This window comes from Eutrigla gurnardus (genome assembly GCF_963514095.1).
Source record: "Eutrigla gurnardus genome assembly, chromosome: 23".
Lineage (NCBI taxonomy): Eukaryota > Metazoa > Chordata > Actinopteri > Perciformes > Triglidae > Eutrigla > Eutrigla gurnardus.
In genome coordinates, this window is record NC_139934.1 from 1,628,690 (window position 1) to 1,647,860 (window position 19,171).

At 44.6% G+C, this 19,171-nt stretch overlaps 2 protein-coding genes across 6 annotated transcripts in view; both read left to right on the forward strand.

Moving 5' to 3' along the window:
* LOC311008804 (uncharacterized protein) overlaps window positions 1-19,171 on the forward strand; it is a 248,110-nt gene that overhangs the window by 110,299 nt on the left and 118,640 nt on the right. The gene's annotated exons all lie outside the window — the stretch shown is intronic.
* On the forward strand, window positions 17,140-18,613 carry LOC311009026 (sialoadhesin-like; the record flags this gene model as incomplete). The annotated part of the gene is made up of 4 exons (XM_084003002.1): window positions 17,140-17,366; window positions 17,492-17,734; window positions 18,214-18,336; window positions 18,522-18,613. Exons 1-4 carry the CDS (start codon window positions 17,189-17,191, stop codon window positions 18,611-18,613), a joined length of 636 nt encoding a protein of 211 aa, XP_083859128.1. The 5' UTR covers window positions 17,140-17,188.

Sequence of the window (19,171 nt, forward strand, 5' to 3'; positions counted from 1 at the left end):
CAGGGGGCGACTCCTCTCTGGTTGTATAGAAGTCTATGAGAAAATGGTCCTACTTCTCTCTGCTGGCCACCAGGGGGCGACTCCTCTCTGGTTGTATAGAGGTCTATGAGAAAATGGTCCTACTTCTCTCTTGATGTATTATCTCAGTAAACATTGTAAACATGAGTTTATGGTCTCAATCTCTAGTTTCAAGTCTTCTTCAATCCAGCATGATGTTCATTTAGTACATTATGGTCCATTTAGAGTCCACCAGACCAGAAAGCAGGGGATGCTTTAGGGGGCGGGGCTTACCTGCTGATTGACAGGTCGCTACCACACTACCAATGCAGTTAGCTACTAAGATGACTTAAACACTTAGCTGTAAAGTTGACCTTGAATTATGAAGCTAACTTTGTTAGCAGCTTCACACCAGAATCCAGATGGATCCAGATCCAGTAAGGTTGCTGCTCTGGGTTCCGCTCTACCGCTTGTGTTCATCAGATCCACCCTTTGTGCAGAATCCGAGGCTTCAAAACCGTAGTCCACAAACCAACAGGCGTTGTCACCATGACGACGTCCACTTCTGATCTCCAGTCTGTGGTTTAGTGACTCTTAACTTGGTTTTCTCCACAGAGTTCAGCAGATCTCAGAGGTTCCGTTGACCCAGCAGCATCAAACAGACCTGGACTCCATATTTATGGTGAGTACATGTACAAGCTCACCTTTCACTATTAACCACATCAACTACAGACTCAATGCTGAACAGGTTCTAGTGGTCTCCATGCTGCTCAGACCCACACATGAATCCCATGTTGGGTTCTTTAGAGTTCATGTTCAGTTTATCCTTCTGTTCCAGCTGCTGGAGGAGAACATCGGCACTTTTGTGAAGAACGAGCTGAAGAAGATCCAGAAGGTCCTGAGTCCAGATTACCCAGAATGCTTGGAGAGTGAGGACGAGGAGTTGTTGGACGGTGAGGATGAAGAGCAGAGGAGGAGCAGAGAGGCGTTTCAGAAGATCACAGTGGACTTCCTGAGGAGAATGAAGCAGGAGGAGCTGGCTGACCGTCTGCAGATCAGTAAGAGGATTTTAACAGATTTAACATGGTGGAAAGAAGAGAAGGATTCAATATGAAGAACTTCATATTTCTCCTAATAGGCTGCACACAACTTCAGGGTTTAGGTTCTCTGGTTGTCTACAGACCTGATTACAGCTGACATCATCATTATTATGCGTACGCATGATGTCAACGTTTATGTTGCTTTGCTTCAACCATCCAGACGAGTTAGAAGCTTTAAACAGTGAATTTAAACTGTTAGTAGCATCTAAATGTCTGCTTGTTACGTGTTCGGATGTCAGAATCGATATTCCAACAGACTCAAGTTCTACAGAGTTCAGACAGGATCACGACCGTTTCAGAGGAACAGGTGTTTCACTTCACCCAGTGACCGTGTTAACTGGTGACTTACAGCTCGTATGACTCCAGTGTTGGTAGATGAAAACAAAAATGTATTTAAAACAGGCTTCTACGAGGACGCCTCCATGTTTTCAATGGTGGCGTCTCAGCGTGGAGGATTACGGTCTACCAGGATATTTAGAAATCCCAACGGTACTATTTTCAACACCGTCATCAATACCGTCTCTTTCTATGATGCTGTATTGTGATGTGTTGTAGTGACCAGCAGACGCCACCAGAGGTCAGTGTTTCTGTTTTGTTGCCTTAAAAATCTCATTCTGGTGAATTTTCCTTTCAAACCCAAAACGGCACATTGAGGCGATACAAGAGTCTCTTTATTTCTAGACTGACTCACTGAGCTTTACAGCTGCAGTTCAAAGGGTTATATATCCTTCCAGTTCTGTTTGTCTTGTAAATGTCTTTTATTTGACTTCTGTTGGCTTCATCAGGTGCACCTGATTGATTTTGTGTCCAATAGTTCTGATTTAATCATGAAAGAAGCTCATGAAGTCACTCATACTGAGGACTATAGGAATACATGTCTCTAACACATGGCTTGTTCATAGACTGTAAAAGGGTCTGTAGGATCCACTAACTGGGTTCCTTTGTTGTTTATCCAGGAACCGCTGGTGCAGTGTACCAACGTAAACTCAAGTCTAACCTCAAGAAGGAGTTCCAGTGTTTGTTTGAGGGCATCACTAAAGCCGGAAACCCAACCCTCCTGAATCAGGTCTACACGGAGCTCCACGTCACAGAGGGGGGGACTGCAGAGGTCAATGAGGAACATGAGGTCAGACAGATTGAAACGGCATCCAGGAAACCAGACAGACCAGAAACGACCATCAGACAAGAAGACATCTTTAAAGGCTCACCTGGAAGGGATGAACCAATCAGAACAGTGATGACAAAGGGAGTGGCTGGCATCGGGAAAACAGTGTTAACACAGAAGTTCACTCTGGACTGGGCTGAAGACAAAGCCAACCAGGACATACAGTTCACGTTTCCATTCACTTTCAGAGAGCTGAACCTGCTGAAAGAGAAGAAGTTCAGCTTGGTGGAACTCCTTCATCACTTCTTCCCTGGAACCAAAGAAGCAGGAATCTGCAGGTTCGAAGGGTTCCAGGTTGTGTTCATCTTTGACGGTCTGGACGAGTGTCGACTTCCTCTGGACTTCCACAACAACGAGATCCTGACTGATGTTACAGAGTCCACCTCAGTCCAAGTGCTGCTGACAAACCTCATCAGGGGGAAACTGCTTCCCTCTGCTCGCCTCTGGATAACCACAAGACCTGCAGCAGCCAATCAGATCCCTCCTGGGTGTGTTGACATGGTGACAGAGGTCAGAGGGTTCACTGACCCACAGAAGGAGGACTACTTCAGGAAGAGGTTCAGAGATGAGGAGCAGGCCAACAGGATCATCGCCCACATCAAGACCTCACGGAGCCTCCACATCATGTGCCACATCCCGGTCTTCTGCTGGATCACTGCTACAGTTCTGGAGGACGTGTTGAAGACCAGGGAGGGAGGGGAGCTGCCCAAGACCCTGACCGACATGTACATCCACTTCCTGGTGGTTCAGTCCAAACTGAAGAACGTCAAGTATGATGGAGGAGGTGAGACGGATCCACACTGGAGTCCAGAGACCGGGAAGATGATTGAGTCTCTGGGAAAACTGGCTTTTGAGCAGCTGCAGACAGGAAACCTGATCTTCTATGAACCAGACCTGACAGAGTGTGGCATCGATATCAAAGCAGCCTCAGTGTACTCAGGAGTGTTCACACAGGTCTTCAGAGAGGAGAGAGGACTGTACCAGGACCAGGTGTTCTGCTTCGTCCATCTGAGTGTTCAGGAGTTTCTGGCTGCTCTTCATGTCCATCTGACCTTCATCAACTCTGGTGTCAATCTGATGGCAGAAGAACCAACAACCTCCTGGTGGTCTAAAGTCTCCATAAACAAACCTAAACTAACACATCTGCACCAGAGAGCTGTGGACAAGGCCTTACAGAGTCCAAACGGACACCTGGACCTGTTCCTCCGCTTCCTTCTGGGTCTGTCACTAGAGACCAATCAGAAACACCTACGAGGTCTGCTGACACAGACAGGAAGTAGCTCACAGACCAATCAGGGAACAGTCCAGTACATCAAGGAGAAGGTTGATGAGGATCTGTCTCCAGAGAGAAGCATCAATCTGTTCCACTGTCTGAATGAACTGAATGATCGTTCTCTGGTGGAGGAGATCCAACAGTATCTGACTTCAGGACGTCTCTCCTCCAATAAACTGTCTCCTGGTCAGTGGTCAGCTCTGGTCTTCATCTTACTGTCATCAGAGAAACATCTGGACGTGTTTGACCTGAAGGAATACTCTGCTTCAGAGGAGGCTCTTCTGAGGCTGCTGCCGGTGGTCCAAGCCTCCAGCAAAGCTCTGTAAATATAGTTCTTCATTCAGAAAACAACAAACCATCTTGGAATTACAAGGTTCTATCTGCATTCTGAACCATTTGATTGGTTTTCCAACTGCAAAAGGTAAAGAAGTAAAAAGTAGTTCCAAATAGTTACTGAAGAGTAAAGGTAAGAAAGTATTTAGTGAAAAAACTACTCGAGTACTGAGTAACTTCTGAGTAAATTCTGATTATTGTGGCCCCGCACCTGGTGATCTGAGAGACTCCCAGGAGGCATAGACGTTGGAAGGGCAGCTAACCCCCCCAGTTACATAAAAACCAATGCTTTCTCTAACATGAAGCGTTTGTTACCTCAGCTGAAAGAAAAGAAACAACACAGCTCACCGCTTCATCCAGCGTCTCTCCTCTCTGTCTGTTTCACCGGGATTTCCAAAAGTGGGCGGTATATTGTGACTCCTCCATAAATGATTGCACATACACTTGCATATTTATGCACATTTGTCTCTGAATGACAAGGATTTAGAATTAAAACACGTTAAAAGAGTTCTATAACCGGGCGTGGAGAGTTTGTGTGCCGTCATGTGACTGCCTGGCTGCGTTTGATTGGTGAAACGGAGTCAGTGAGAGTCTTGAAAGAAGACTCAGACAGAAATAAACAGATGGCACAGTGTGACGTTAACCTCACCATGGAGCCTAATACGCCACCCAGCTGCAACAATAACCTGATGAACAAACATGTTAAACATCATTTAACTTCATTAGGATAATAATGTCAGTTAGAACCTGAGGGGATGAACAGTTGTTTGTAATTGTTTCATCACTAATTTCTGGTTCCTCTTCAGACTCAGTGGCTGTAACCTCTCAGAGAGAAGCTGTGAAGGTCTGTCCTCAGTTCTCAGCTCCCAGTCCTCCAGTCTAAGAGACCTGGACCTGAGTACCAACGACCTGCAGGATTCAGGAGTGAAGCTGCTGTCTGCTGGCCTGGAGAGTCCACACTGTCGACTGGAAACTCTCAGGTCAGATTCAACTACTTTGAGAAGTTTACCTATGAAGCTTTCAATGATGTGTTTACATGCACCAAATATTCAGTTATTTATATTCACGTATTCCTAAAAAGACACGTTTGCTACTAATCTGTTACCATGGTGATGAAATACTGTTTCTGCTGCTAACGACTTGCCAGCAAAAGAACAAAACCAAACCTCTTGTTTCTCTTTTCCCTGCCGTTCCATGTTTTAATAGTTTTATAAATCCACCTGGTGTTTATAAATGCTGTTGCAAACGTCAGTCTACGTTTGTGAACGTCACTCCATGAACATGTGAGCCTGAACTCCAACACCAGACTGTCTCTGCTGTCAAGGTGGAGCCAGTTTGAACCACTTTCTATACAGTTGAGTTTATTGAGTTTTATATGAAATGAACTAATATTCTTGTCACGGTGGCTGAAGCAGCAGGGAGGACCCACATGCAGACTCAAAGCTATGCAGATGCAATGAAGACATATTATTCATGAAAACACCCCCTAGTGGCCAGCAGAGAGAATGCAGCTTTAAGGACCTTCAGGCTTGACTTCACTTCTCTGAACCAGAGGTTGATGCCTGATTGGAATATCAACTCTGACAACTGAACATGAACCAAGCAGACATTTTGATGCTGCTGACAGTTTTAATTCAAAGTTTAAAGCTTCTAACTCGTCTGCACGGCGGAGACAAAACACCATTTTAACACCAACATGTGCACACACATTTATGATGACAATGACTGTAAAAGGCTCTATAGCAAGGGTCACTAAGAGGTGGAGCTTGGCCCAGATCCAGACCCAGACCCCGTCCTATCTGGACCCAGACCCATAACTGATGGATCATTGAGAATTATGAAATGATGACGGAGCGTTTCCATTTTACTGCTGCAGCGTTAGCATCACTACACTGGTTCAGATGGTTGGAGGCTAAATCATCTCACTGGTTGCTACTCACAAACACTAAATTACCCAGTAATGCAACGGGGTGAAACGTTAACTCTGAACTTAATCAAATCTGTGCAAACTGGAGTTTCTGTGAGTGACGTTTCTATGGTGACAACTGAGGAGACTCACTGACAGCTGACAGATGGATCAGAGAGTGGAGGTGATAAACGTCAGTCAGGTGGGTGAGATCTAGAGCCGATAGATAAGTTCACACGGCTGCTCTCAAAGAGGAACGCTGACAGTGAGAACAGACACTGCATGAAAAGTCGGATTTTTGTCCCTGTAAACGCCCGGAAATCTCCCTAATTTTCGGGAGTTAACGACAGTTTACAGGCTGCGAACGCCGCATTCGTCTGTGCCGAAAATTGTCGAAAACGAACCACAGCGAAGGCTCTAATTAGCATATGAATAGCAGCGAAACCGCGCCTGGCCAGAGATGGCTTGAATATCCTCACTCAGGATTGGATGAAACCACTAGTTTTAAACAAGTATAATCGCTCGTGATTGGTTGGCAGATCTGGTCATTATAAATATAAAGCCAACCCACGTTGGCAGATCTGTCACCATTGGTCACACTGGGTCTTTTAAACAAGAATAATCACTAGTGATTGGTTAGCAGATCTATCACTATATATATATATATATATATATATATATATATATATATATATGTATATTTATACATATATATACACACATATATTTATTTTTATTTATTTATATATTTATAAATATAAATATGAATGAATTTATTGAGGAAAGGAAAAATTGCCAGGAGGAAGTATTCAAAGAAATAGCTTTATTGACAACACAACACACAACTGTACACATTTGCCCACACAACAAACAAATTAACCCGTCGACAGTCTGTCCGAATTTGGTCAATTTTACAGCCGCCTGCGGTGCGTGGCCCTGTACTTGGGAGTCTTCTCTAATCGCGACTGTAGAGTCGCACAGAGCTCGGTGAGCTCCTGGCTACGAGAGGATGGAGGTCGCACAATCCATCCAGACACCCCGCCAACGACGCCGTCCTCCTCATCAGACATCATGTCTGTGGTGGCGCACTTCCAACGGCCCGCCTCATCGCCAGCAAGCACACTCCGTCTCGCTTCCAGCAGCTGTAAAACAATCAATAAAGACAATCAGTACTGCGCGATGCACTGCGCATGGACACAACACATCTATTAATGCACCTGGAAAATAGGTTTAGGTAGGTTTGGTCACATTGACCAAAAACGGATCTAATAAGTCTTACCCTCTTTCTCCTGGAACGACTCCGAGCTGACGTCTTCACAGCTTCCGCCTGCGATGCGAGATCAGGCTGTGTGTGTCTGAAGCTCCTGCGTACCGTTTCATAGTATGTCTTACAGGCAGCTGGAAAACAATTCAATGAGTGGTATGAATAAGAAAACTTAAGTCACAGTAAAATTAAAACAAGGAAGAAGAAAACAGTAAAAGTTACTTACACACAATGGCGTCACTATCAGCGTCTTAGAAATCCGGACTTGCGGACAAAGCTCCGAGCAAGTAAGAGGTCACAGCTTCGTTATGAGGCGAGGTTCGTCTGTGAAAACAAAATGAACAGTTAAGATCGGTATCTACGGTTAACGCATCTATTTCCTTATACAGCAGAATGAAAGCATATTCTTTAAATCGTACCCTTGCTCCGGTTCGTAGCGCCTACAATTCGTCTCCGAGTTGTGAAGACGGCGTACTGCTTCCTGTAAAAGACCAACAACATACACTTAACAAAGGAACTTAACGTAACACTGGTTCCTCTCTCTTGTTCTTTTACAAGGCTACTATGCTGCTTTAGCTTGGACTATTAGCTTTTAAGCTACTTTTAGCTTGGGCTTGCTTTGCTAATTTTAGCTTAGCTAGCAGTCACCGAACATATTCTTACCGCAATCATCCTGAGAGTCTCCAGCAGTCCTGGGACATCCTGAGAGTCTCCAGCAGTCCTGGATATAAGAATTATAACATTTAAACCACATTTTCTTATGCATTTTGGGAAGTTGAGTAGATTTAGCAAGGTCCGCTATTGTATGTGAACGCACTACGTACTCAAATTTACGTCACAATTAAGTACGAGTAGGACGTTAGTATGGCATTTCGAACACAGCCGAGATCTATGATCTATGAACCCATCCTTGACCCTCTAGCAGAACTACGACCAGCCATTATAAAGCAGTTTATAGTTGTTAATGTTGTGTCAAAAGGTACTGCATTTAAACATGTTATTGCGCAAGTTTCCTGGCTTCATCCCCATCCGGACAGACATTTTTATGGAAAGCCAATAGAAGTTTGGAGCTTGCAGGGAACAGACACGTCATACCCAGCATCATTTCTGCCTGTTGAGCGCATTGCTGGGAGATGTGTGGTTAACACATCCACTGTGCATTTAAGCACAGAAAGGGTCACTGTAGTCATACCACTATGCACAGTGGTTGAGCTCTAGGAGACTGTGATGTTGTTTGCATGAATGTACATTTTACCTTTGTGGCAAAGCCTGATTAAAAGTAATTGTTGAAGCAAATTGTTTTGTGTATCTTTGAATGAAGATGAAATGAAGTTAACACCTTTCAGAAAAATGTCGCCTGGGGGAAAACTCCCCCTGCTACCCTGATTTGCATTTGTATAGCTCACAGCATTTTCATTTACATGTTAAAGCCTCCCCTAGGATTACGGGGAGGGGGGTCATGGGGGGACAACTGCCAAGCAAGGCCCACGTCAATTCCCGGCAATTTACGTCAGTTTTCGTGTTTCCTGCAAATTGCCGTTTGCAGTCGTAAACCTGAACTTCCACGGCAATTTACAGGGCCGCTAACTGACGAAAATCCCACTTTTCATGCAGTGAGAGCTTTGAATCAAGACAGACTCTTTTCTTCCAGTTGAACACCTGAATGCCTCATATGTTCTGAGACTTAAGAAGCACATTTTCAAAGCTGTGTTTTGTATTTTACTGTTATTATCAGAGTACTTGTTCTTCATAATTCCTCCAGTTCAATATGAAAACTATAACATTGTTGAAATGTTATTGAATTCCAGCCTTTTTTCTTTGCTCGATGGTTTAAAATCAAGACCAGATCTTTGTTGGCACACCAGGTCTGAAGACAGACCACATAGACTGTTTCTACTGTTGTTCTTCTCTTTCTAACAAATGGTTTCTCCCTCACACCCCTTCTGTCATGTCTCCAAGACATCAAAGCCTGGAAGGCCTTGAACTGTTTAAATTTGAACCAAAATAAAACAGAAGTGATGGTTTGGCCCCAGCAGCTCTCGTGAACCCTCGCCCATTGACTTGGGCCCTTTGACAGACTATGGAAAGCCAACAGTCACAAGCTTGGGTTTTTAAATGGACAGTGATTTTAAATTGGATCGGCAAATTAGTTCAGTATTGAAGTCCAGCTTCTTTCAGATCAGGCAGCTGGCAAAGGTGAAGCCTTTCGTTGCACAAAAGCACTTTGAGACAGTAATCCAGGCCTTCATAACATCTGGGCTGGATTACTGTAATGCACTTTATTGTGGAGCCAGCCAGTCCTCCCTCGCACGTCTCCAGCTGGTGCAAAATGCAGCCGCTCGCCTCCTAACTGGAGCGCGTAAGAGGGAGCACATAACTCCAGTCCTGGCCTCCCTCCACTGGCTGCCTGTGCATTTTAGAGTCCATTTTAAGATTCTTTTATTTGTTTTTAAGTCTTTAAATGGTCTCGCCCCCCCTTACCTCTCTGAGCTCCTTCAACCCTACCCTCCTGCTCGGTGCCTCAGGTCAGCTGACCTGCTGCTCCTGGAGGTACCGAGGTCCAAAAGGAAGCTCAGAGGGGACAGAGCTTTCTCCACTGCTGCCCCAAAACTCTGGAACGAGCTACCATTGCACATTAGACAAGCCTCCTCACTGTCCATTTTTAAAACCAGTCTTAAAACCCATTTTTACTCCCTGGCTTTCAACTCCACATGAGACTTTACTCCTGTTTTAGTGTGTTTATGGCCCTGCTTTGATTTATTGTTTTATTGTTTCTAATTGCTTTTAAAAACAATGAAACACCTGTTTTACTGTCTGTTTTATTTATTTGAGTGTTTTCATTGTGTTATGTCTCTGTACAGCACTCTGTTTTCAACTACGGTTGTTTTAAAGTGCTATATAAATAAAGTTGAGTTGAGTTCTAACGCTTCAATTTCTCTCTCAATCATTTCAGCTCGTCTCTTGTCTTTCTTTTAACGTCCTCCTCTGTCCATCTCTGTCCATCACTCAGCCACGCTTATCCCACCCAGAACAACATCAACACAACAAAAGACAAATATCACTTCTTCTCATTTTAAAAAGTGGACAAATGGACATAAGTCTATGTAAAGTCCCCAGAAGTGACAGTAGTGTGTGTCTTCAGTCTGTCAGGTTGTCTCATCACAGAGGACGGCTGTTCTTCTCTGGCCTCAGCTCTGGACTCCAACCCCTCCTATCTGAGACAGCTGGACCTGAGCTACAATCATCCAGGAGACTCAGGAGTCAAGCTGCTGTCTGCTGGACTGGAGGGTCCACACTGGAGACTGGACTCTCTCAGGTGAGGACAGATGGACAGACATCAGACTGGACACTCAGGTGAGGACAGATGGACAGACATCAGACTGGACTCTCAGGTGAGGACAGGTGGACAGACATCAGACTGGACACTCTCAGGTGAGGACAGATGGACAGACATCAGACTGGACACTCAGGTGAGGACAGATGGACAGACATCAGACTGGACTCTCAGGTGAGGACAGATGGACAACAGTCTCTGACTGAGGAGCTGGGCTTCATGTTTACTGGTGTTTGCATGTCTTCCTGCAGGGTGGACCATGGGGGACAGCAGAGACTGAGACCTGGTCTGATGAAGTGTGAGTATGTCTTCAGTAACTCAGCTGCTCCAGATTTGAACGTGTTCATGACTGAAATCCGATTCTAATCAGGACGTAGCGTTTGTTTCTTGGTGGCTGTAAAGATGTCGTGTTGTGTTCACACCAAACGCCACATTTTCACCTTCAATTACACACAAAGTCAACGCAGAGACGCAAACGGACGCCAATTCCTGCCGGACGGCAACGGAGGCGAATACCCAACATTCCCGTTGTTGTGGTGTTTGTGTGAGTTTAAATATTTGAAGTGAAGAGAGAAGTTCCTGAGACTCTGTGTCTCTAAAGCGTCTCAGCGTTGAGATGGTCCTCCTGTCGTCCTGACGTCCCTGAATCCTAAATGGAGGACCCAGATGTTGTCTCCTGGGTCTGTGGTCCCCTAGAGGTCTAGATAGTAGCTCACATTAGTCCAGAGACCAGACCAGACTATGTGGAGGAACCAGAGACTGTCTGTGGTCCCCCAGAGGTCTAGATAGTAACTCACATTAGTCCAGAGACCAGACCAGACTATGTGGAGGAACCAGAGACTGTCTGTGGTCCCCTAGAGGTCTAGATAGTAGCTCACATTAGTCCAGAGACCAGACCAGACTGTGTGGAGGAACCAGAGACTGTCTGTGGTCCCCTAGAGGTCTAGATAGTAGACCACATTAGTCCAGAGACCAGACCAGACTGTGTGGAGGAACCAGAGACTGTCTGTGGTCCCCAGAGGTCTAGATAGTAGCTCACATTAGTCCAGAGACCAGACTATGTGGAGGAACCAGAGACTGTCTGTGGTCCCCAGAGGTCTAGATAGTAGACCACATTAGTCCAGAGACCAGACCAGACTATGTGGAGGAACCAGAGACTGTCTGTTGTCCCCCAGAGGTCTAGATAGTAGCTCACATTAGTCCAGAGACCAGACCAGACTATGTGGAGGAACCAGAGACTGTCTGTGGTCCCCCAGAGGTCTAGATAGTAGCTCACATTAGTCCAGAGACCAGACCAGACTATGTGGAGGTACCAGAGACTGTCTGTGGTCCCCCAGAGGTCTAGATAGTAGCTCACATTAGTCCAGAGACCAGACCAGACTATGTGGAGGTACCAGAGACTGTCTGTGGTCCCCCAGAGGTCTAGATAGTAGCTCACATAAGTCCAGAGACCAGACCAGACTATGTGGAGGAACCAGAGACTGTCTGTGGTCCCCCAGAGGTCTAGATAGTAGCTCACATTAGTCCAGAGACCAGACCAGACTATGTGGAGGTACCAGAGACTGTCTGTGGTCCCCCAGAGGTCTAGATAGTAGCTCACATTAGTCCAGAGACCAGACCACAGGTTGGTCTGGTTTCAATCTTTAGTAATTTAAGGCCAAACTGTGATATTTTTAGGACCAACGATGTCATTTTGTGGTGTTTTTGTTTAGTCTGTTGATCGTCAGTGATCCAGAACAGACAGGTTCGTTCTCACTAATCCAACTTTCCTAACGGCTCTACATATATTACACTAATTATACACATATATAGAAACCTGTTCTCCAGGCAGGACCACACGGCCTCCCACAAAGAACACCCCCACTCCACATGGCTGACTGGTCGACACCCACACACCCACACACACACACACACACACACACACACACACACACACTTGTATAGTATTTAGTTAGATAGGCCACTTGGACTTAGTGTATGTTTCTTTGTTCATTGTTAATAAACCCCTTATGAACATACTGCTGTGTTTATTAATGTTGTATAAGAATGAATGATATCAACCTCTTCTCTGTGAAGAATTCACTAATCCTTCAACTGTTTGTACTCATATTCTAATAGTTATTAATTATTGGCATTTGAGTACAAACTCCTTAATATTGAGACTGAGTATTGATATTAATAATGATCTATTAATAACTGAATCTGCTCCTGTTAGTTCCCCAACACTGTGTTTTTCTCTGTGATCCAACAAAACACACACCACTACACACCGGTGTCCTATTTATCAATGAGATGTATGACGTGACCATCATCACCATCAAGGTACCGCCCCCTTGTGATGTCATATACTAATACCCAAAGTATATTTATTAAGCTTTAAAACACAAACCAAAAACACCCAACTGTCTCCAACAATAACCTTTAGCTGCATTGTGTTTGTTCTCTCCATCAGATGTCTGTGAACTGGAACTGGACACAAACACAGTCAGCAGAGACCTCAAACTGGACGACAACAACAGGAAGGTGACACATGTGGACGACGACCAGTCATATCCAGATCATCCAGACAGATTTGTCTCACAGCCTCAGCTGCTGTGTAGAGACGGTCTGACTGGTCGCTGTTACTGGGAGGTCCAGTGGAGAGGATGGGTTTATATATCAGTGAGTTACAGAGGAATCAAGAGGAGAGGAGACGACTCTGTGTTTGGAAGTAATGATCAGTCCTGGAGTCTGAGTTGTTGTCATGATCGTTACTTTGTCTATCACAAAAGCAAACGAACAGACATCTCCTCCTCCTCCTCCTCCTCCTCCTCCTCCTCCTCCTCCTCTGGTGTGGTAGCAGTGTACTTGGACTGTCCTGCTGGCACTTTGACCTTCTACAGAGTCTCCTCTAACAAACTGATCCACCTCCACACCTTCAACACCACATTCACTGAACCTCTTTATCCTGGGTTTGCAGTCTGGTCTGGATCAGTGTCTCTGTGTCTCTGAAACTGTTCACAACAAACACAAAGCGGTGTGATTACATTCAGAGTCGATGCAAAGATGTGAATGAAAACATAGCAGTTTGTAATCCGTCAGGTTCATTCCTCCTTGTACTTGTTGTAAATGTATTAATGCTTGTGTAAATGTACTTAAATGAATGGAGTATATCGGGATGGCTTTGTCTTTAGACTGAACCTTGTCGTGTTGAGGAACATGCATTAGTGACTGGAGCAACTAGTTGCTGTCCAGTGAAAACCATCAACATGAAACACAGAGCACACACAGGTTAGAATAGAAAACATCATGTATTTAACATATTACAAATAAAAAAAACATATTAAACTGTTTCTTCATTGTTGGAGAAGATGCTCCTGCTAAATCCACTAAGGAATTATAAACTATGATGATGCTGCAGCTGTGATTTTCCATTCATCAACGCTTTATAACGCTTGCTCTTGGGTGATGTTGGGAGATACACAGACCAGCTGAGGAAGACGGCTGCACGATGCATGTGAACGTGTCTGGGTATTGTTACCACCTGGCTCTAAGGTGGCAACAAGGAGGGAGGCGACACACAGATAAAGCACCAAAAAGGTACTTTTATTTGACTAAAGTAAATGAACTTATTTAGAAATGAATGTGGTGTGTAGGTAAGAAAAGGAGTCAGTCATGTCAGCAGTGTGTGGATGTGTGGACAATATGGTGAGATGTGTGCTGTATAGTGCCACAAACCAAACAAAGGAAGGAACAATCAAGGGTCTGGAGCCAGCTGAGAGAGAGAGAGGCTATGCAGAGGGCCGACTTCTATGCCCTCTGGAGAGCCCAGCCCACATGGGCAGGTATAATCACGAGCCTCGACCCAAAAAGGGAATACTGTAGTGATCAATAAAAATCACGAGGCTGCTTGGGCAAGAAGTGCCGAGCGATTAAATACAGAAGTACCTTTAAGAGTAACATGTTCTAATATAATACTGACAACAACTTCACGGACGTGAGGATAGTGTAGAGGTAACGTGCCGGCTTTGCATGCAGCCGGCCACGGTTCAATTCCTGACTATGGAAGTTTGAGAAACTTCTTTCTTTGTCCGGACCTCTCTCTCTCTCTCTCTCTCTCTGTCTCTCTCTGTGTCTCTCTCTCTCTCTCTCTCTTTTAGATAGGCCTAGTAAATTCATCTACATTGACCAACTCATTTATCTCAACAATTTAATGAATACATTCAATGAACCTATTAATGAACTCACCTGAAAGGAATGTATGAGGCTGTAAATTGCATGCAGCAATGCCTTTGTCATTGGGATCTATAACATGCTATTAATAATAACATATTTATGCCTATCATGTTTGGGTTCTATTATTATATTTGGGTTCTGGGGGAATTGTATGACATATTTATCATAGTTAAGGTAAAATGTTGGTCTAATTCTCTGATCTAAAGACAATTATACAGGCAAAAAAAACACGCGATGTCATCGCCGGGATGTGAACCTGGGATGCCCACGTTCGGGGGCAGGAGCATCACCACTCACCCAACTGGGGGCTTTAGATAATGATATGGCCAGTCGGTCTTAAACAAAATAAACGATTTATTCATATTTTTTAATTGCAAGTGTAACCTTCTTCTTAGTCTTCTCGGGTTCTGTCTGATCAACTAGGTTCGGATAAGGAGACTGGCAGTAGCACTGAAGCATGAGAGCAATTGATCTCCAACCCACATAACACACAACACAAAATATGGTATAAATGTTTAGATTCAAGTATTCAGTTTTGTTTCTCAACTTAAATTGTTCAGCCTTGCACACATTAAACGAAATGCAGTTCGCTTTCACATAAATTAAATTCGCAGAATGAAATAGAATGAGCTGACCAGGTAAGTACCGGTATAGAAAATAATAAAGATAAAATAAAATAAAATGTCTCTTTCCCCTTTAATGGCTTGAATTGTCCTTTTTATTCCTTGTTTTCCACTGTTTGTTTCAGTTTATTTATTGTCTTTCAGGGTCCTCCAAGGAGAAAACAGTTCTTTAAGTTCCTTTGTCAGTTTGTTTTTTAGCAAAAAAATGTATAAAAAAAAATAGGAAAAAATCTAAAATACTGAGATCTCAGAAAAGAAAGTGCAAATATAATGTGTTCCTCCTCAGGACTGAGTCCTGTCCTACCACACTGGCGCCACACTGGTCCCGATGAACCAAGAGCCTCCACGCGGCAACGGCGGTGGTGTGGATCACAGTTGAACAGAAGAACTCGTCCCTCAAAAAAACCAGCCAAAATAGTTCAGAAAAGTCCGTGGAAACACTCGTCCGAGTCGCTCCCGAGATCGGTTTCACTTCCACCAGGTAAGTTTCTCTTCACACTCACTTCCTAACGACAGTTTTATCACAACTTCCACGAAATATCATCACTTTTGGCCGCCGAACGGGGACGCTTTGCTCTGCGGCTGCATGAGGTTTCTCCTTTCTTTTTTCCTCTTTTTCTCTGTCCCTCACCTTCTCACACACACCGAGGCCTGCAGGTGATGCGTTCAGGTAAGCTCGGAAATTCTACTATCGGACGAAAAACAACTACAATACAGGAAACCTATGATGTATTCAAGGAAACTGGTATTTCTGAGTGTTGTAATTCTAACCAGGGTTACACAAGCGTGTATTTTTAGACGCTTGATGAAAATATAGTCTGTTTGTACTTCATATATGTAATTTCTGTAATTTTTGGTCTTTCACGTGATGAAATCACGAGGACTAGTCTTGGCGGAACCTTCTGCTGGTACAGTTGTTTCCGACAGACGGACTTCTCTGAAACCCCCGCTAAAGTAAGCCTGATGGTTAGCCTGCCCCGGAGCAGGCTAGTTTGGTCGGATAAATTCCCATGGTTACTTAGCGGAGAGTGCCTCAAGTCACGTTGATGGAACGCAACTCTCGCTAAAGGTAGCGAGGTTTATCGAAATTAGCCCGGCTTTGAGTTTAGCGAGTTTGATGGAATACCCCTCTGCTTTGTTCTGTTGTTTTTTGTTTTGTTTGATTTAGTTTTTTGTTGTAAGGCTTCTTTGAGCACCCGGAAAAGCACTTTATAAAACGTTTTTATTTTATAATATATATATTTTTATAATTATTATTATTATTACGTGTTTAATCAAGGTTCATGAACTGAGATGCATTGAAAATAAATTGAATTATAAATGTAAAAAAAACTTTTTTTAACTGAAACTCTGCTTTCCACCAGCAGGTGGCGGTAAAACGCCACCAGGATCCAGGTGAAGCCAGGGTCGGCCATCACTGTATGGGGGTTGGGGTGGACCAGGTTGGGGGTGTGGGCGCGGCGTGGGACGCGGCTTGGGGGCTGGTCTAGGCGTGGTCCTATTTAAGTCTCGCTCCCTTCTTTTTAGAACTAACAGATTCGGACCGCAGCGGCCCGCAGCGGTCCACCCCGCAGCTCCTCCACCCCCGTCAGCCGCCCGCCGGCCGGCCGCATGTCGCCTCGCCCCGCTCCGCTTTCATGGAGGACGTGGGGAGCCGCCATGTTGTTTCTGAGCCTCGTGGTTGCCTCCGAGGGGGGGGGGGGGGGGGACACAACCAGGTCGACATCAGTCAAGAGGACAATGTCAAAGTCATAGAAATGGAAACTGGCTAACTGATATCTGGCTAGTTAGTGAGCTAGCTAGCTAGCTCGTCCCTCTCCAGAACGGAGGGGATTGAGTCAGCTCATTTTCTGCCACTGTAGCACTTAGGCATGGTGGAATTACCAAGCTAATGAGCCGGCTGTGCGCTAGTTAGCTTAACATGTCTCTGAGTTGCAGCGGTAACGCCAGCTTTCGCGGGTGGAAGGTCATCCGGTCAATGACCCCCACCCGCGACCTCACAGCCAGGACCAAGATGTCCGCCTGTGGGGCGGGATGGGGGACACCGACCTCCGCTGGCTGCCAACTCGGGTCGGCCAAGCAGACAGACAACGCCATCTACTGGTGTGAGTCTCCGGCGAGGCAGCGGAGCAACTCCATCAACATCACAGTGCACAGTAGGAGCAACTAGAGATTTACATGATCCTTCCTCTTTTCTGGACTCTTCAAAGATGGATGTTTTGGAATTATTTTTTTAATTGCATTATATTTCTCCTTCATACACACTTCCACGTGTCTCCAGGTACGCCGGTGATCCTGCAGACTCCAGTCCTCCCTGTGATGGAGGGTCATGAGGTCAAGCTGGCCTGTAAGACTAACAGGTCCTCCAGCCTCCCAGCTGATTTCTATAAAGATGGCTCCTTGGTCAGTGCTGAGCCTACAGGTCACATGACCATCCACCAGGTTTCCAAGTCTGACGAAGGCCTCTACACGTGTACCGTCGGTGGCGGCGGCGAATCTCCACCCAGCTGGCTGTTTGTCACAGGTGAGGAAGTGCTGAGTCAGCAGCTACGTTTGTAATTCCTTCATGAATATCGGAGCGTTCGGCGACTGTTTAAACCACTTTCAAGCAATAATATCATGACATCCATCGATCGGAGCTGGAGAAGGTCGAGAGCTAATCTTTACAACCATCAAATCAAATTCCTCTCAACGTAATGAATGAAAAAGTTACCTTCCTTATCGTACCAAAAAAAGCACCAAAAAGCAGAGGTTAGGAGCCGAACTTGGCGTAAACCTCCGGTTCTGCGAAGTGAAGCCAAATACCGAAGTGCCTTAAGCTTGCATTCTCTCTGCTAGCCATCAGGGGGCGACTCCTCTGGCTCTATATATATAGTGATATATAGTGATATATATATATACAGTATATATACAGTATATGTATATATATATATATATATATATATATATATATATATATATGTATATATTCACCTGACCAGGTGTGTTTTTTAATTTTTCTAGAACTTCGTAGCGTGGCCCACTCCTCCATGTCTGTGGTGAGAGTGATGTGCCACCTGGTGGTCTTCTGCCCGTACTGCATCTCCACCGTCCTCTTGGTGAGAATGTATCGCCACAGGCCCGCAGGTAACACCGACCTTCTGATGAGTCTGCAGCGGAGAAATAAGAAATAATGGGAGTAGAATAAATCAACATCATCAGCAGGCCAATCTTTTAGTTGTCATAGCAACCATAGTAGTTATTTGAATAAATCAATCGGTCAATGTCTGACATCACAACGTGCTTCAATTTGATCAAATTCACTCGGGCAGGAAGGAAGCGGCACGTTTCCATGGCGACGCCTCCACCCGGCGAGGATGATGAGGAACCGTACGATGACATCACCACCGAGCATCATTTCTGAACTTGTTTGCTTTGTTTTGATTTATTTGTACATGTGTTGTTTTAGTGCTTTTCTGTTATTTTATTTTGTCAATAAAGTAAGAAAATAAAAGTGAACCTGGTCCGTCTGAATAGTTTAACTAATAATTTAGTAATTGCTTTTAATTTGTTAACTTTGTGTAGCATTTCAGAAATGGAATATAATATTCATCACTATGTATTATATTCCATTAGTTAGTTCCTTAATCCTGCACAGTACTGAGACATCATAAATGACTAGGGTGACCCCTAGTGGTAGAATCAGGAACAACACAATTATTCCCAACCCATCCATCCATTTTCTACCGCTTATCGCGGGGGGGGCTGGAGCCGGTTCACCCTGGACAGGTCACCAGTCTATCACAGGGCTAACATGTAGAGACAAACAACCATTCACGCTCACATTCACACCTACGGGACATTTAGAGTCACCAATTAACCTATTATCATATAATCCAAACCCTTTAGAGTCAAATAGATTGTATTCAAATATTATTATTTAAATCCTATAAAATGTAAAAATGCTTTTTAGTGAGTGTGT